Raw genomic sequence first — 17,172 nt, forward strand, 5'->3', positions numbered from 1 at the left:
CATATGCGCCGATAGTAAGTGGAGTTTTGACAGAGTCAAAGACTTTCTCTTAGAGGGAGTGCACATCACCGGTAGGATGGGACACGCAACCGTGGCGAACCAAGTTGAATCAAAGTCCTGCAGCCTGGTTTTCTTTTGCACCCCTAGGAGCAGGGCGTTCTCCAAGGACCTCAACCTCTTTTCTGAGAGAGTTTGTTCCTGGGACCGGCCGGTTCTGGCTGAAGCACGGCTATGCACTGAAGCAGAGTCAGAGGCCTTACTCAACCTAAACCAAGCCGCCAACCTGCTGTAGCGGTTGGTCTTTGTTTTTTTCGAAAATCCCTAACTGTCCTCGCATCCCTCAAAAACATGGTCCGGATCAGGCAATATAGACATTTATTGTGTCGATCTTCAACATACACATTCCTCAATATACACTCCGCGCAGATTTTGAAGAGACATCTTTTTCTTTGGTCATGGTGAAATAGCGCGAAGTAGGCCCAAGTCGGGGCCTTCTCGAAGACGGATGAAAGATCTGTAATGTAGTATGATCTTCGCTGATCGCGGTTCCCCGCTGTTGGTAGTCGACCTCCGGTCGAACGATGAGAGAAAAATCGGTCAGAGTTTACTCAAGAGTTGACGAAAAAACACTAAAAATATGAAAAAGAATCTCAGAGAGCAACAAGAGGACTCCCAACACTGAAGCGTGCAGTAAAAATCTGAAGATAGCCACCAGGGGTGAAGCTTGGGGAGTAGACTGTGATTGGATGGGGCAGTATGACCCAGAGGACAGTGATTGGTTTAGAGGAGAAATACAGTTTTTAAAACTAAAGTGAAACGTTTTCCATTTACCAAGAATTCCCAGCCTGACGACAGTGAATATTTATGAGCATGGGAATCCATACCAGAGCCCATGCTTGAAATATGAAGCAGCGGTGCTGATCCGGAGGGATAGAATTCCAAGATTGCCGGTAGTCCACCGCATCTGATGATTGGGAGGTCTGTAGGAGCAGAAAGGTGCCTAGCAGCATCAAGAGGAGGAAGGAAAGCAGAAGGCAGCCGGGAACGTCGTCGCACAGCCGGTGGGAAAGCAAGACGCTGGAGAAGCTGAACGGGCGCCTACCATCCCAGGAAGTCCTGGCGATGTGTCGAAGGACTCAACAAAGGGAAGCACAGGGGATACAAAGGGGACGCGGGCGGCTTTCCAAGAGGGTACATGCAGTTGTCCCATAGTGCTTGAATGGCACGACAAGGGTAGAAAGCCTACAAACCTTCTCATTTCAGTGGTGAACCGATGCCCATTGATCACCAGGGAAGGGTCAAGGACCCCAAGTACCATAAAGAGAACTTGAGCGGTGGAGTCCCTCATAACAGTGGTGGGATAAATCCACAAAGGGAAACTAGGGTCTGAGACCCTAACCAAGAGAGTGATACGAGTCAACTTCCTTGTGGCAGTACTTGGCAGGGAAGTCTATGGGGGTAACTAATATTGCCTCTGTGTATTCCCTTGGCTCACCTTGCTGTTCTTGCCTTCCCCTTAGGTGCCGGAGTGCGGCGGGAACATGCAGAAGGATGCGGTGGAATGTGAAGATGCTGCAAAGGCCGGTGAGTTCAGCGCGGCGCTGCAGCAGGCGAGGCGACGCGCATAAAACAACTTCTTTCTTCCAGCTCGAATGCGCGATGGATCAGGAATTCAGGTAAGGATCAAAGGTATTGCTCTTTTTCTAACCTTTTCTCCTTCTTTCTCCCCTTTTTCTAGGAGCTCCAGACTCGAGGCGGGTGTGGCAGAAGACTGGATGCAGACTTGCAGGCACGGTGAGCGTTACGCTGCTGGATGCAGAATAACGCGAAGCATGTGCTGCTCTTCGGGCGTGGTTTAAATAGCCTCCAAAGTAGTCCCAGGCAAGTATTCCTCCCCAGCCCCACCCGAGTAATAAAAATAGTCCCTAGGTAAAGTAGTCCCTTCCAAGCCTCTTTTGGTCTGCATCAGGTGAGTTTGCAGCATGGTCTGCATCAGGTAAGTTTTAATCTATGAGCCTGGCGCCTATGGCACCAGGACTGACTCTCCATATGAGCCTGGCGCCATAGGCGCCAGGACTGCACCCGAATAGCCCCTAGCAGGGGTTGTTGGGCTTGCTTAGAATAACGCAATGCCTGCTTCCGGGGTTGCTGGACTTGGTCTGGGTCCCCGGGGGTAGGCATCATGACAGAGTCAGGAGCGCTGGAGGAAGGTCTCCAGTATGGAGAGAGGCCATCCCAGAGAGGAAGCTTCCTCGCAGCAGCGTGGAATGGGTCGGGAACGCTGCAAGACACCGGTGAGTCTGCCAAGAACCATTGGAGGCCCGGGGCATTCCAACAGGCATGTAAGCAAATAAGAACATTTGAACACCGACCAAGTAAAGTAGAAAGACACAAGTCCTCATGTATGAGATGTCAATTTGGGGGAAGTTGGGAGCAAGTATAACCACAAGCAATTAAGTACTAATTAACATATTCAAACGCAGAACTTTAACACGTCCCCATGTATGAGATGTAAATGTGGGGAAAGTTAGTAGTAGCTGAGGCCAAAGAAGAGGAAGCACAGTGAACTAATGCAACTGTGCTATAGTGAAGGACAGTAAAACCGAGAAGTCCTGGTGAAAGAAGCACACCCGGCAGTGAATATTTGGGAGAGAGATACCTGGCAGAGAAGTATACCAGGGGATCTAAAAGACCTCAGAAAGGGATTCCTGCCAGGGGAGTATAACAGGCAATCCACTCAATGCATATGAAAGATTAAGACATTGTGGTTAGATACCAGGGGATCTAAGACGCTGAAGAAAGGAAGACCTGAAAAGCAGAATACCAGGAACTTTGAAGATAATTAAGAACTTTAAAATTGTAGGCAGATACCTGGCAGGAGAGTATACCAGGGGATCTAAATAACCTACTTAGGATTCCTGGAAGAGGAGTAAGCCAGGAGGCCCACTAAAGTTACAGAAAGAAACACACTTACTTTACAGAACACATTGTAGGAAAGTACACCAGCGACTCTAAGAAAGTAGCTGTTTGAAGTTGTGAAGTTGAACAAAGACCTTTTGTTTATGCTGAGACCTAAACCCCTGGTAAAGGGGTATACTCCGAAACCTGGAGATCTATCGGGAGGATTTCTGATGGACAGGTGTATCAGGTGGTGCACCAAGATACTCAAAGAAGCTAAATAGCAGAGAAGGTCTAGGAAGAGCGGGATGGTGAGAGGCATATTGTTTACACATGAACTTTCAGAGTCTGGCATGAGGAACCAAAGGAATTGGTGTTCGAAAAACACTTGCCATCTATGAGAAGCTGTTGTTTGAAAGAGACTTTTGCCATCCGACCTGCAATATTTGGGGAAGGGATCCGCCCTCTGGATCTAAGGGTTTCTCCTTGGAAAATACTATTTGTGTTGGGTTTATCTACTTGATTTTATTGTGAACACTATTTGCCAAACATAAGTCAAAGACATTTTCATTACAACTTTATTTGTTCCTTTTCAGTGTAAGGGTCAGATTAGTATGTTTTAGACACAAGAGCAGGTTATATAATATTCACAACTTCACCCAGACTTATCTTTAGTTTTAGTTTCCTATGTAGGGAAACTCTTTAGGATAGGGGCAGAGAGGTCTTTATTCAACCCTTTTATTTTAATACAGAGGTCTAACAATGAATAGAACTTTGTGACTGCCTCTCATCTATAACCCCTCACAGTAGCGAACAATGAAGAGCAAAATACCCATTCACTGACACAAGGAGATGTACAAAATCTAGATACTAATCAGTGGATCTGCACCTATTGCTCATCTGCCATCTTTTACATCATCCCAATTTTGTCCAGCATGAACTCACCTTCCCTTCACATTTCCCCTGCTGGTCGGCCTGGATCTGCTGGCGGAAGACAGAATCAAACAGGAGCGGGGTGGCACAATAATGAACCAGGCGAGAGGACTGCTTCAGAGTGTCCAGATCTGCAGTCTGCAAGCAGAACAGAGAAACAGTTATGATACATGAGCAATGAGCAATCTGATCACCTCTCAATATTCTGGTTTTTAGTTGGCGTCCCCTAGAGTTTGAAGCTGGCCTTAACATCCTGATTTGAGGCAAACAGCCACTAGCTTCCTTAGATATGGCCGAATGATAAAGGCTAGATCTGAGGAAACAAATGTTGGAGAGAAGAATACAGAACACCACAGAACTCCTTTTAATAAAGGAATGTCCACACAGAGGTACACAACTAGAAAGTATATCTTATGAATGTAAGTGTGTATGTTCAGAAACAGGTAGGTGATTTTGGTTTAGAAAGCCTAATGTTTTTGAGAGCATGTTCTTTAATCCTGTCCATCTCGGTAGGGCCAAGCTAACAACCCAAGGTCAACCCGCCTGTGCAACCGGCGGGTTGCCGCCGACCTCGTAACACCGTTCTGCCGCTTGATATCCCAGTGCCACTAGGATATTCCAGGTGGCGTCAGGCCGGGATGTCAGGCGTCGGAAAGTGTAAGTCCCCATTTGGGGAAACGGAAGCACCAGCACCAATGCTAACAGTGCTTCTGTCAAAACCATGCCTGCAAGGTCCGGTGCTCCCGGCAGGTCAGACCTGCCGGAAGCACCAGCCTCTGCAGGCATTCTCATAGTCTGGAGGCCCGGAAAGGGTGCTGATACGTTGCTACTATTTTATTGGTTATTTATAAGGCACTTAAACAAAAATAAAGTGTTTTGAAGCACCACATGGTATGATGACTATTACCCCTGGTGTTCCATGATACAAAATATTATATTTATTCAGGGACCAGGTATCAGTAACCATGACTATTCGTTAGGTGCTATTGTTGTTTCTTCATGTTTTATTTTATTTTTATTTTATTTATATAGCGCAAAGACAAAAAGCTTGTATGATGGGTGCGCCGAGACAGAACATACATCAACGAATAACAAAAATAAAGCACATTAATGTCTTTAAAAGTCACTTTCCTACCTATATTCGAGCAAACAATTTTCAAAACCTCTTTTTTTAAATCCGGTTTATTCACATTTTAAAGTGGTACCGTATACATCCAGTGCAGGTATTAACATTTTGTCCAAATACAATGAATAAGGTCAACCTTCATAACAAGCAGAACTAACCTGCTCAGAACAACAGCTTGCATAACCACCTCATCAAATCCATGATCTTCTGCCTTCCACAGAAAGGTACTGCTGCACGATCCCTTCTCCGCTATCAATGGTAGTTTCCTGTTGATCGTGCCGCATCTCTTTTCCGGTGACCCTCTTTTCCTCCCACTTCATTCACAGTGCCAAGTTACGTCCTATCTTCCTCTGACTCAGTATCATGGGACTTGTCATCCGACGGGGAAAACATTGATTGTACTAGTGCATTCCAGGCCAGGATATTCTGGATCACCTCCCGCATACACCTACGCATTGCCTTATACCATATCTTCTAATGTTCTTCCACCATGCATCCATTACTGGGCCAGTCGAGGACTTCCATGCCATTGCAGTCCTGCCTTTTGCCGGTATGCAAGTCAAATCAACCACCTTAATAATGTGCTTAGTTGTGCCCTGCGAGGAAACACTCCCAGCAGACAAGTCTCAGGACTCCATACAAACTTGGTAACTCCTCCATGTTAGGACAGTTTTTCTGAAGTCCAGTTAAGGGCCTAGTAAAACCATTCAACTGAGGCAGTACAAGACTCCACTCTTAGTATAAGACTGTACCACCTGAGTACATGGTAGCGTAGGCAGAGCAGCCAGGCTTATCTTAGGAGGGAGAGAGGGCAGTAGATACAGTACAAGTGAAAATTGTAATACAAATGATCCAAAGAAACACTGAAACACTATGTATTATAAAAATAAAGGATTTATTTAAATACAAGTAGGCACAGATAAATCTAGGGGTTAAGTAAATACTGAAACATTATATGAAATCACAATATAAAACACAACACTATACTTGAAAGTACACAGACTCAAGTATAGACCTTATTTGGAACACCTAACAGTAGTTCTAGGGAAGTCAAAACCTTGTTATACACATTTAGTATAGGCCAAGCCTATTCTTTGGGAGTAAAAGACCAATGGTTACTTTTAGATTACTTTTGGTAATACAAGGACAGTAGGCCCTTCCAGTTGTACAGTGACTCTTGGAACAAATCACATAAACAGTCAACTGGACAATATACTTTTGGTGAATAGTGAAACACTTATTCTAGGTGCAGTAAAAACCTATAACTACTTTTGTCATAACACACAGTTATACCAGGTGAGCAAAACCTAATGGATGTAATATATCATTACAGATGCTTTGGAAATCAGGGAACCGCAGATTGAGGTAAGCAATAACTCTTGTAACTTGTTTTGGATGGCACACAGCTAACACAAGGTAAGTAAAACCCACTTACTTTAACTTCACAATGAAGGGGAAAGTAAAACCCAATGTCACACTTTACTGAATAGATATTCTAGGTAGGCAACAACCTAATGTAGACTTATTAAAGACAGGCTAACAGCAAGTCAGGGGAAGCAAGACCCAGTTGGGGGACACTCATACAGTTATCCTAGCAGGACTAACCTGGTGATACCAACGCATTACTTTTGTAAAGAGGCACAACCTAATCACAGGAGAGTAAAATACCTTCACATCTACTTTCTTTTAGACTGGCAAAACAGTGGCTAAGGAAGGAAAGATGTTAACCATACTTTTAAGAATAGTGCATCACACATCCAAGATCAGTAAGAACTTTTGTAACTGTTCACTCTTAGAATTACAGTTACCAACCAACTCTTTACAAGTAAGTAAAAAACACTTGATTTCTTTTCTAGGCAGAAGTCCCAATCCCTTCAAAGTCTTTCCCTTAGAGCATGAGTGTTCTCAGTGGCAGAAGGGGGTCACTAGGACTAGTGACCAACAGGCAGTGTTAGAATAAGTTCTTTAGTAGCAAAAGCCAGAGTTTCCTTAGGAAAACTGGGCAAACAAGTGAGTACTTTACTTCTAGGGTTAGAAGAGGGTCCAGGGGCTTCGCAGAAGACACCCCAGCAGGATTCTAGCAGTGGGACTGGGTGTACTGGACGAGGGACCTCCCAATCACAGAAAACACCCCAGGACTACACAGAAATCCCAACAGGCTTAAGGTAAGTATATACCCAAGCCAACACACTACCTCAGCAATGAAGAAGAGATTGCAGCAGGAGAACTTCAGGGACTGCAGCCAAATACCCGGTCACTGGATTCCTTGTCCTGGAGACTGAACACAAGACCTCAGAAGGGACTTTGCAGCAGGGATCGATGAAGAAGGCTCTAGGCAAGATTTCTCTCGCAGCTGAATGCGGTTCTGCGGGTTTGGCGCCTTTTCAAGGAGCACAGATGAAGACAGAAAATCGCGGTTGAATTCTCGTCGTTTAAAAGGTCCAGCACTCTTGTGAGGGGACTTTTTGGACTCGATTCGTGTCTCTGGAGATAGACCAAGATGCCCACGAAGTTTCAGCGAGATTCGGAATTCGGAAGACCGTGCACCGCACAGTGGCAGGAGGTCCCAGGGTATTGGGGTATTGCAAGAACGCAAGGTCGCAGCAACCCGTGGGATGGCTCAAAATGCAGGTCGTCTTGAGTCTAGTGGGTCTCACCAAGCCAAGCTCTGGGTTCGGGTCGTCGTTTTCGGAGACCCCAGGTCGATCGGAAGGAAGGGCTGCAGCAGGCTCCGGTTACAAAGCAGGCTCTCCGGCCGCTGGAAATCATTCCCGCCGCTTTTCCTTCGTCATCCTCTTCGGTTTTCAGTTCCAGTGGTCGACATGACTTCAGCTTCCAGGTTTCCAGTATTTATCAGGAACTGCAACACAACCTCTGCATTCTCTCCCCGCATTTTACAAGAAAGGGGCGTTTGGCTGTCCAATCAGGACAGCCAACCCCCCACTGGGATTTGGCCCAGTTGAAGGAAGACCTAAGACAAAGGAGGGGGAAGTTTGGGACCCCTCCCCCACTTCCTGTGCTTACAGACTGACTGGAGCCTGGGCGGGGTGTCTAGGGGACTCCCGCCGAAGACAAAACTCAAACAAAGGATTTTCCCGCCCTGGATGTCAGGGGAAGGAACAAGAAACGACAAGAAACACTAAAATGGCAGAAAAAGAAGACAGGGGCCATTTTGGTAAAAATGAGCACCCTTAGGTGCCTTTACTGCAGCTGTGATTACAGCACGCGGTAAAGGTGCACCAAATTAGTAAAAGGTATCACTGCCACCAGCCATTAAAGGTAAGCTTGTCACTGTAACAGAATTGTTACAGTTTAAATGTGAAAGGGGATACATTGTATCTCCCCAGCACTCCACATAAGGTGGGGTGTGCTGGTTTCACAGAAGTAAATGTAAAAGGGATCCAAAGATCCTTTCTACCCTTGGGAACTGTAGTTCACTCAAGGTTAGCACAAGAAAGTTAAAGGGGGAGCCCCTAGGGCAACCCAGCAACAACAGGCACTTATTGCCAATAAGTTGTTAGACATGATAACTTTAAAAAGACACTATGGAGAGTCTTAAAAATGACACCCATAAAAAGAGTTAAAGACAGGTGAGTGTGGAAAAAGGTTCCCACTCACTGAGGTATTAATGGAAAATATCTCACTAGAAAAGCAAAAAGTTCTGGAGTTGAACCAGGCAAGGAAGATTTACCAGCCCTGTGGAAATCTTACCTAACACTCCACGTGCTATTCAGATTTCTATCTCCAATCAGAATTTTTGTATCACCGGGCATTTCCAAAACATGTGTATCATATCGGCTGTACCATCTGCACATCAGGGGCAACCAGTGTATGCTGCCACCATTTTCAAATCCTCATAGTGTCACTTTCCTTTGCTCATATGGAATATAAATTTGATCACATCATATCCCATTTTTAGGAAATCATCAACATGTTCCAAAACCAAATCTATAACTTATTCAGAGTTGCAATGAACTTTAGTCAGGACTAGATCAAGACCTTCACTTATTTCCATAAAATCGACTAGCAGGTCTACCCGTGCTTCACACAGTAATTCCTACTTCAGTCCTAGTCTGAAGTTTATTCAATGAACTAAATCAATGCTTCTTTGAAGACAATATTGCTAGTCTTTCCTGTAGGAGCTATTGTGGACAAAGTGTCTATTTCCAACTCTGGGGCAAGCCACATTAAGCTGACCATGAGAAAAGCATGAACCCCATAAATCAGTTCCAGCTACTTGGAGTTGGAGCTGTGAGATTGCGCAGCTACATTATTGGTGTCCCGATCTACAGCCCAGGCAGCAATGACCGCAACATATGTGTCGTAAGTTTAGGGCTGAAGTGTGTAAGTTTGAAGTGCCATACTCGTACGTGTACAGCTGAGGCATGTAAGCTTCGTACTGTTGAGATGGCATCCATTCATCAACATCCGTGGGGAATAAAGTTTCTGTAATTATCATGAGAGATTTGCCTCGATGTGACAGACAACGTCATTGCAGACACTATTAAAGAGACATGCACCGTTTCCCGTCACTCCCATTACTACAAAATCACCATATTGTGTCACCCGCATGACTTCAAAAGTGTGTGCCGCTAATGTCAGCTAGAACGCTGATAGTGTGGGAAGTTTCGGAGCAATGAACTGCTGATGTTTTCAAGAACTGCTGAATTTTAGGAACAATGATTGTAGAACTACGAAAGAACTACTGCGCGAAGAACCATATGGCATGGATAAGCATTGCTGACTGCTCAAAAATAAAGCAATCCGAAAAAGTATATTTTATACTTGTTACATTGTGTACACCATGGAACCTACCCACATGCCAGATTTCAGATTTGTAGCATGCTGAACATTTTGAACACACACACAAAGAGCTAAAAAAAAAAGTAATTAGAAAAATGTATATTTTATACTTTTTACATCGTCTACTCCATGGAATCTACCCACATGCCAAATTTTAGGTTTGTAGTATGTTGGGAAGTATGCTGAACATTTCGAAAAGACAAACCACAAGCATCAGAAATACGATTACGGTGAGTAATGTATCCCTTCTGAGGCTTGTGGAATCTGCTTAGATCACATGCTGTGCATAGATTAGCGAGCAGTGTTAGAAGAAGGTGGTGGGATGTGAGAAGGTTCATGGATGAACAGATGTCTTAGATTCGCTTGTCTCACCTGTGTATCTGTTTTGGAATGTGTTTCAATGCAGTAATGCTGTGTGAAAGAGTGTATTTAGCTCCATGTTGCTGCTTTGCAAATGCTGTCTAGAGGGACATTTGCAATGAAAACCAGAGTGGCTCCTGTACTCCTTGAGGTGTGAGTCCTGGGCGTAAAAGGCAGTGTCTTGTTTGATAAGGAATAGCACAATTGTATACATCTGACTAGCCACCTGGAGATAGCATTTTTTTAAAATGCGATCACCTACTCTGCCTGGCGCTATGGAGACAAACAGTTGATCTGTTTTTCTTAGCGGTCTGGTCTTGTCTACATATTAGAGGATCGCCCTCCTCACATCTAGTGTGTGCAGAGTTTTACCTCAGGTGAGCTGGTGGGTTCCTGAAACAAAGCCGGTAGCTCAATAGACTGGTTTATGTGAAATGTTGAGATTCATTTAGGGGAGAACCTAGGGTGAGTACGTAATACCACTTTGTCCTTGCGTACAACAAAGAAAGGGTCCTGCACTGACATTGCTTGTATTTCACTAACTCTTCTTATGGAAGTGATAGCCACGAAGAAGGCAGTCTTGTAAATCATGTGTTTGAGACTACACTTCTGCATCGGCTCGAAACGGGGTCCCATGAGTTTAGCAAGTGCAACATTGAGATCCCATCCTGGTGGCGGATTTGAAATTGGAGAGTGGAGTCTCTTCACTCCCTCCATGAATGCTTTGATGACAGGTACCTTCCACCATGAGACCTTATTGTGGGAGGTGGTATAGGGTGACAAACCTGCCAGGTGGACCTTTAAGGAGTTGAACACTAACCCTGAATCTAGCAAGTGGAGCATGTAGGTTAGAATGTATGAAGGGGTACATTCTATGGGATTAATTTGTTTAAACTGCCACCAAATCCCAAATCTCCTCCACCAGTCAAAATAACAGTGGCTAGTGTTAGGTTTTCTTGATTCCTTCAAGATATCCATACATCTCTGTGGCAAATTAAGATCTCCAAACTCTATGACCTCAGGAGCCATGCTGCCAAGTTCAAGTAGTGAGGTTGAGGGTGCACTGTTAGGCCCCCGTACTGAGTAAGTAGATTGTACGGGCACAGGAGTTTGATGGGATCGCACATCGCCAGATTACGGAGATGTGGATACCACGGTTGGTTGCCCACATAGGAGCAACTAGGATGAGGTTCCTTGTGGATCTTTTTCACCACCTTCTTCATAAGAGGTGTTGGGAGAAAAACTTAAGCAAATTTCCCTGGCCTGTTCCCATATAGGGCATTACCCTTGGAACCTGGCTGGGGGAATCTGGGCATTGCTTGTTTTCGTTTGTAGTGAACAAGCCTATTGTGGTGAAACCCCATTGAGAGAAGAGGTGTTCTACGACTCCTGCGTGAAGTTGCCACTCGTGTTCTTCTGGTAGGGGATCTCTGCTCAATAAGTCTGCGAGAGAGTTGAGTTCCCCTGGAACGTGCTGTGACGATAGGAATATTTTCCGTTTGAGTGCCAAATTCCAATTACATTGCGCAAGCCTGGACAGATTTGGAGAGTGTGGGACCTCCTGTTTGTTGACATAATACATTGTTGTAGTGCTGTCTGTCAATACTTGCGCAGATTGGTTCGCTAGGTGAGACTCAAACGCCTAAAGGGCTTTGAATATTGCCAGAAGTTCTAGTAGATTGATGTGGTTTTCTGCTGCCGCATGAGACCACAGACCCTGAGCTGTGTGGTGAAGGTAGTGAGCCCTCCATCCAGCGAGTGAGGCGCCCGTCGCGACAACCGCTTGTACTTCCGGATCATAGAAGGGTGTCCCCTTCAACAGGTTTTCTCTTGTCCACCAGCAAAGATTTTGTACTAGTGTTGGCGACTGACCACTTGCCTGAGACCACTGTCTCGCCAACCACTCCTGCATGGGTCGCATGTGTAGGCGCGCGTGAGCTACCAGGTAAATTCAGATGCCATCATGCCTAGCAAATGCACCCTTATCTGGTGGCCGGCCTGATAATGTGGTATTTGCAGCAACATGTTCTGGACTCTTTCCTCTGACGGAAAGACCAACCCCTCTTGAGTGTTTAGGACAGCTCCTAGGAACTGTTTGGTCGTCCTTTGCACTAGGCTTGATTTTGTCTCGTTGGAGAAGCTCAATTGAAAGAGAAGGTTGATAGTTATTTGATTGTTTCTTCTGCAAATTAGGGAAGACTCCCCTGTAATCAGCAAGGCTACACTGGGATTGCCTCCCTGCGCAGGTGTGCTGCCACCACCATCAGTGCCTTTGTGAATACCCTTGGAGCAAATGCTATTCCGAAGGGCAGCACTTTGAATTGTTAGTGCTGGTTCGCTATCTTAAAAGGCAAGAATCTTCTGTGCGAAGGAACATTGAAATATGAAAATAGGCATCTTTCATATCCAGTGTTGCCATGTAATCACCCTTTTTTAGTAGGGGGATTACCTCTTGTAGCGTAGTCATGCAGAACTTTTGTGGCTCGACATATTTGTTTGCAAGGCGCAAATCTAATACTGGGCGCATCGTTAGATCTTTCTTTGGCACAAGGAAGTAGGTTGAATAAATACCCTTGTTTACCTGGTTGGCGGGACAACCTCGATGGCATCCCTTAGAATAAGCGTGGTGATCTCCTCTCGGAGAATTTGCTGATGTTCCTTGGAATTTGGTCTTTTGTCATGGTGGGTGGTTCTGGGGTTGCTCGAGGAGCTTTATGCAGTATCCGCCTGTTACAGTGGACAGCACCCATCTGTCTGAGGTGATTCCCTCCTATGCATGTGTGAAGCTGGATATGAGTGCTCCTCTGGAGAGACATGGGGGGCACCCGGAGCCGATAGTGGCTGCTTTTGAGGTGGAGTGCCACCTTGGGAGGAGTTGCCTCTACCGCATCCACTGGATCTGCGCATCCCTCTTGGGTAATTCTGGGAGGATTGACCCGGATTGTTTCCCCAGACAGTAACTTGGCTTTGGCAATAAGTGGAACCCCTCTGAGAATTCTGGCCGTGTGAGTGACGATAATTCCTGTTTCCCCTTTGGTCAGTAGGTGTTACGCTCACCTGGTCTCTGCGGAGGCATTGGGGCACGGTTGCAGCCCTCCAGGGGGTGAGGTCGCTTGGGTCCAACTTCACCCTCTGAGCTTATGTGGTGACTGGTAATAGGTGATGCTGCTTGGGACTGATCCTGTTGATTAGTTTTGTCTAGCACTCTGTCTTGCTGCTTCTGGCAGGGGCACTTGTATGATCTGGACAGAGTTCCTTCACTGGTCCCTTGCACGTTGCAGTCCAGTCCTGCTGCGACTAAACCATTATACTTCAGGTAAGGGTTCCTGTTTGCCTTTGTCTTTCCTCGTCTGTTTTTGACATATCGTAAAGTTTGTCATCTTGTATTGCTGTCCGTTCCACTCTGTTTGCTCTTTTGCTTTCTTCCCTTGCAGGTGATGTTTCCGGCCCGGCAGAAGCTGCGGAGCTCGAGGCGGCAGCCGGAAGGAATGAGGAACGAAGCTGCAGCGGTACAGTAGCTGGTAAATTGTTAACTAGGGGGCGCGCTGGGTTCAAATGCGACGCGGCCCTAGGACGGATGTTCTAACTTTGTCTTTCTTCTTCTTTACAGGGTCCTAGTTCGTGGATGCAGAGTGCGGTGCTGCAGCGTCAGGATCAAGATCACTAGATGTCAGGAGATGAGTCTGCAGATGAAGCGATGAAGCACCGGTCTCTTGGAGGTGAGTATGCAGGAGAACACCTGGTTTCAAAGGTAAGTAAACTGGTCCAAGCGGCGGTGAGTTTCTCACCGCGACTTAAGGCAGTCGAAGCACCTGCCTTAAGGATGGAGCAGCTTATTTAGCTGAGCTTCTGAAGCCACAACCAACAGGTTCAGCCTGCCTGCCACAACCGACGAGTCAGCACATGAGGATGTTCTCTGGAATAAAGGCTTTCAGCTCCTGGAAAGTTCTTGTAAAATAAAAGCACTCCTGCCCTGAAATAAAGTAAAAACACTCCTGAACTGAAATAAAGTGTTCCTGCTCACATCTCTATATGAGCAAAGGCACCAGGACTGAGTCCAGCCAGGGCCCCTGTGTTTATGGGTCCGAAAGGGACATAAGTGAGTCAAGTGACCCATTGCCCCCATTACCAGATGGTGTGGTTTTTGTGTTCTGGGGCCTGTGGCCATGTCAGTAGGTTTATTGGTGAGTTGGCCTAATGACTTGAGTGTATTGTATTCTTCTTTGGCCGTCTATAAGGTGCCCTCGACAGCCTTGCCAAAGAGCACATAGGGCTCAACGGGCATGTTGATAAAGGTAACTTGCATCTCTGGTTTAAACCCTGATTGGCACAACCAAGCGTGATGCTTGATAATAGTTCCTTCTCCTATTATCTTGCCAGCGCTGTCGGCGGAGTCAAGATTGGTTTTTAATAAGCAGCTTGACACTGCTCTGCCTTCTGCGGCCACCTGGGCAAGCTGAGACTTCCAGGGTCGATGATAGTAAGACCGATACCGCATCCCATTTGTGGCAGTTGTAACTGGCCAAGAGGGTAGATTTATTAGCAATCCTAGTCTGGAATGACAAGGAGAAGCAGATGTTTCTGCCCATCGTGTAAAGTTTCTTGGTTTCCTCATCAGGCGGGGCCTCAGAGGAAGCTAGGTGAGTACCAGCTCCTTTCCTTATTGTAGTTACAACTAATGAATTGGGCTCCAGTTGCCCTCTGATCTACAGCGGGTCAGAAGGGGTAGGTCTCAACAGTTTCTCTATGCAGGGGTTTACTGCATGCGTAAGATTAGGGGTCTCCAGCGATGGCTGTATCTTTCGCTGAATGGACTTGAGGAAAGGAATAAACTGCGTAACAGTCTTTTCATCCCCAAGGATCTCTTCTACAAAATCCTTATCTTGTTGTACCTCCTGAGTTTCTATCTGAAAATGCTCTGCCGCCTTGATGAGCACTTCATTTAGAAGGGGTTGGTTGTCAACGGGTGAGTTTGTGACCGGGGACCTTGACCAACGGGTGAGTCTATGAGATACATATTTGCCTCGGGGTCAACCTCAGGGTCTTCATCATCCCCGTAATAAAGGTCTGCTGCCTCTTGAATAGAGAGGTCTTCATGGTCGGAGTCTGGGTCATAGAAATCAAGGACTGTGCCTTGCACTGGATTCTCGGGGCGCGGCCTCTTAGAAGGGGGTTGAGCAGGTATCTGTGACCCAGAGGGTGCTGTAGTGGGGGGAGTGGGGTGGAAACTTTGAAAATAGGCAGGGTCCTTTTCATAGAAGTTGGCCATGAAGGACATCCTCCTCATAACTCTGTGTATATCCTCAGCCGACCATTGTGCCGAACTAGAGATGACCAATGGTTGGTAAGGGAGCCCTAAATATTGATCTGTTGGAGGAAGTAATACAGGTTTGTTTGGGCCTATCCTCTTGAGATTTCTCCCTATAAGGGGTTTTATCCCTATGAGGGTCTTAGATGACTTTTTCTTGGACTCTTTCTCCCTACCCTGGCCCTCTGAAGCGTGTTTCTGTGACTGTTTGGGGCCTAGTACCTGAACCGGAGCCTCGTCTGCGGACGATCGGCCCTCGGTGGGAGTATTTCGCGTGACGTCTGTACCGTCCTTCAACGGCTGGGACCTGTCATGCGGCAATCTCGAATGAGAGTGCCCAGAGGACAGAGATTCCACTGACCTTTCCCTGGACGTCGTGCAGTGCCGTTCGCTCGACATGTGCGTTGAGTCTCGGCCTTGGGTTGTGGGCTTAGTGGTGGATGAAGTGATAGCACTTCCGCCGCTGGGTGTTGTCCCCATAACAAGGCGGCCGGCCTGTCTTCTGGAGTCGGGTGCCTGTGCTTGGGTAACCTAAGCCACCCCGTCGCCTTCGTCGTCAGAAAGTGCGGCGTTGCTTCTACTTCCATGGCCTTGAGTTGCCTGGCGTAGTGGGCCCAGTGCTTAGTAGATCGTTCCTTCAAAGTCTTGGGCTTGAAGAGCCTACACGCTCGACAAGAACCCTTGATGTGGTCTCGTGGGAGACACAAGTTACACATGAGGTGTTTATCGACCCAGGGAAATTTCCTATTGCATTTGGGGCAAAATTTAAATGCGGTCTTGTCCATCACGGAATCAAATGGCAGCTAGGTGAATATAGTGCAAGAAAGGGGGCATATACATTCTATAATGACCTCCCCCCTCTCTCCCTACTGCTTGGGTCGGAGCCTGTAGCAGCCTTCCAAGGCCGAAACTGATCAGTCGTTGAAGTCTTTCGACTGTCGTTTTTCCTGTCCTTCACTGGCGTCTGTATGTCGATAGTAGTGATATAAAGGATAGAAAGAAGGAACTTTGGTAATTAGGTAAACGTAAATGGCTATCAGTCAAAAGAGGAACTCCGCTATAAGCCTTCGTCTAGAATGGCAGTAAAAAACAATCTGAGGGACCTCGACGCATGAGAAATCATGGGTACAGTGGACGTCACACTAGGGATAGTATTTATTGGCATGCCCTGTCGACATCCCTTTTTGAGTTTCGAAAACAACAACTGTAATACTCTGTAGCTTCCACTAGATGTAGGCCTATGCACAGCATGTGATCTAAGCAGATTCTACAAGCCTCAGAAATAGAACAGGCTTGTACAATCTGCTTAGATCACATGCTGTGCATATATTTAACTAAAAACGTTAAGGGGGCGTTATGGTTAAGTGCACTACTAAAAACCTGTGCAATTCACTAAAAAAAAACTTTATAAACGTGACATTATGGTTGAAAGTAAAACCGAGAAACCCCTGAAATTCGCCAGTTATGGTAGGCTAAGCAATCATAACTGGCCGCACTGCTATCACAAAAACCCAGGACATCAAAGATGACATCACAAATGTCATTGATGACACCACTGATGACATCACATGTACATTTAGTTTTCATGCAGTGGCTCCACAAGGAATTGTAATTATATCATTGGCAGAAAAGTATCAGATGATTGAAGAACTAAGATATGCCACGTAGATCATTAAGCAATGCATTGCTGAAAAAAAACAATTCCATGACTCAGTTCTTTCAGTACATGAACGAACTCATGAAG

At 46.1% G+C, this 17,172-nt stretch overlaps 1 protein-coding gene across 8 annotated transcripts in view; it reads right to left on the minus strand.

Moving 5' to 3' along the window:
* The window catches only part of SZT2 (SZT2 subunit of KICSTOR complex), a 2,035,845-nt gene that overhangs the window by 293,817 nt on the left and 1,724,856 nt on the right, over nucleotides 1-17,172 (minus strand). For all 8 annotated transcript variants that reach the window (XM_069642429.1, XM_069642432.1, XM_069642427.1 and 5 more), the window contains one exon: nucleotides 3,844-3,969. In XM_069642429.1, coding sequence (XP_069498530.1) covers nucleotides 3,844-3,969 — 126 coding nt within the window. The remainder of the gene's footprint in view (nucleotides 1-3,843; nucleotides 3,970-17,172) is intronic.

Source organism: Ambystoma mexicanum, chromosome 1q (assembly GCF_040938575.1).
Source record: "Ambystoma mexicanum isolate Mex_15411 chromosome 1q, UKY_AmexF1_1, whole genome shotgun sequence".
NCBI classification, from domain to species: domain Eukaryota; kingdom Metazoa; phylum Chordata; class Amphibia; order Caudata; family Ambystomatidae; genus Ambystoma; species Ambystoma mexicanum.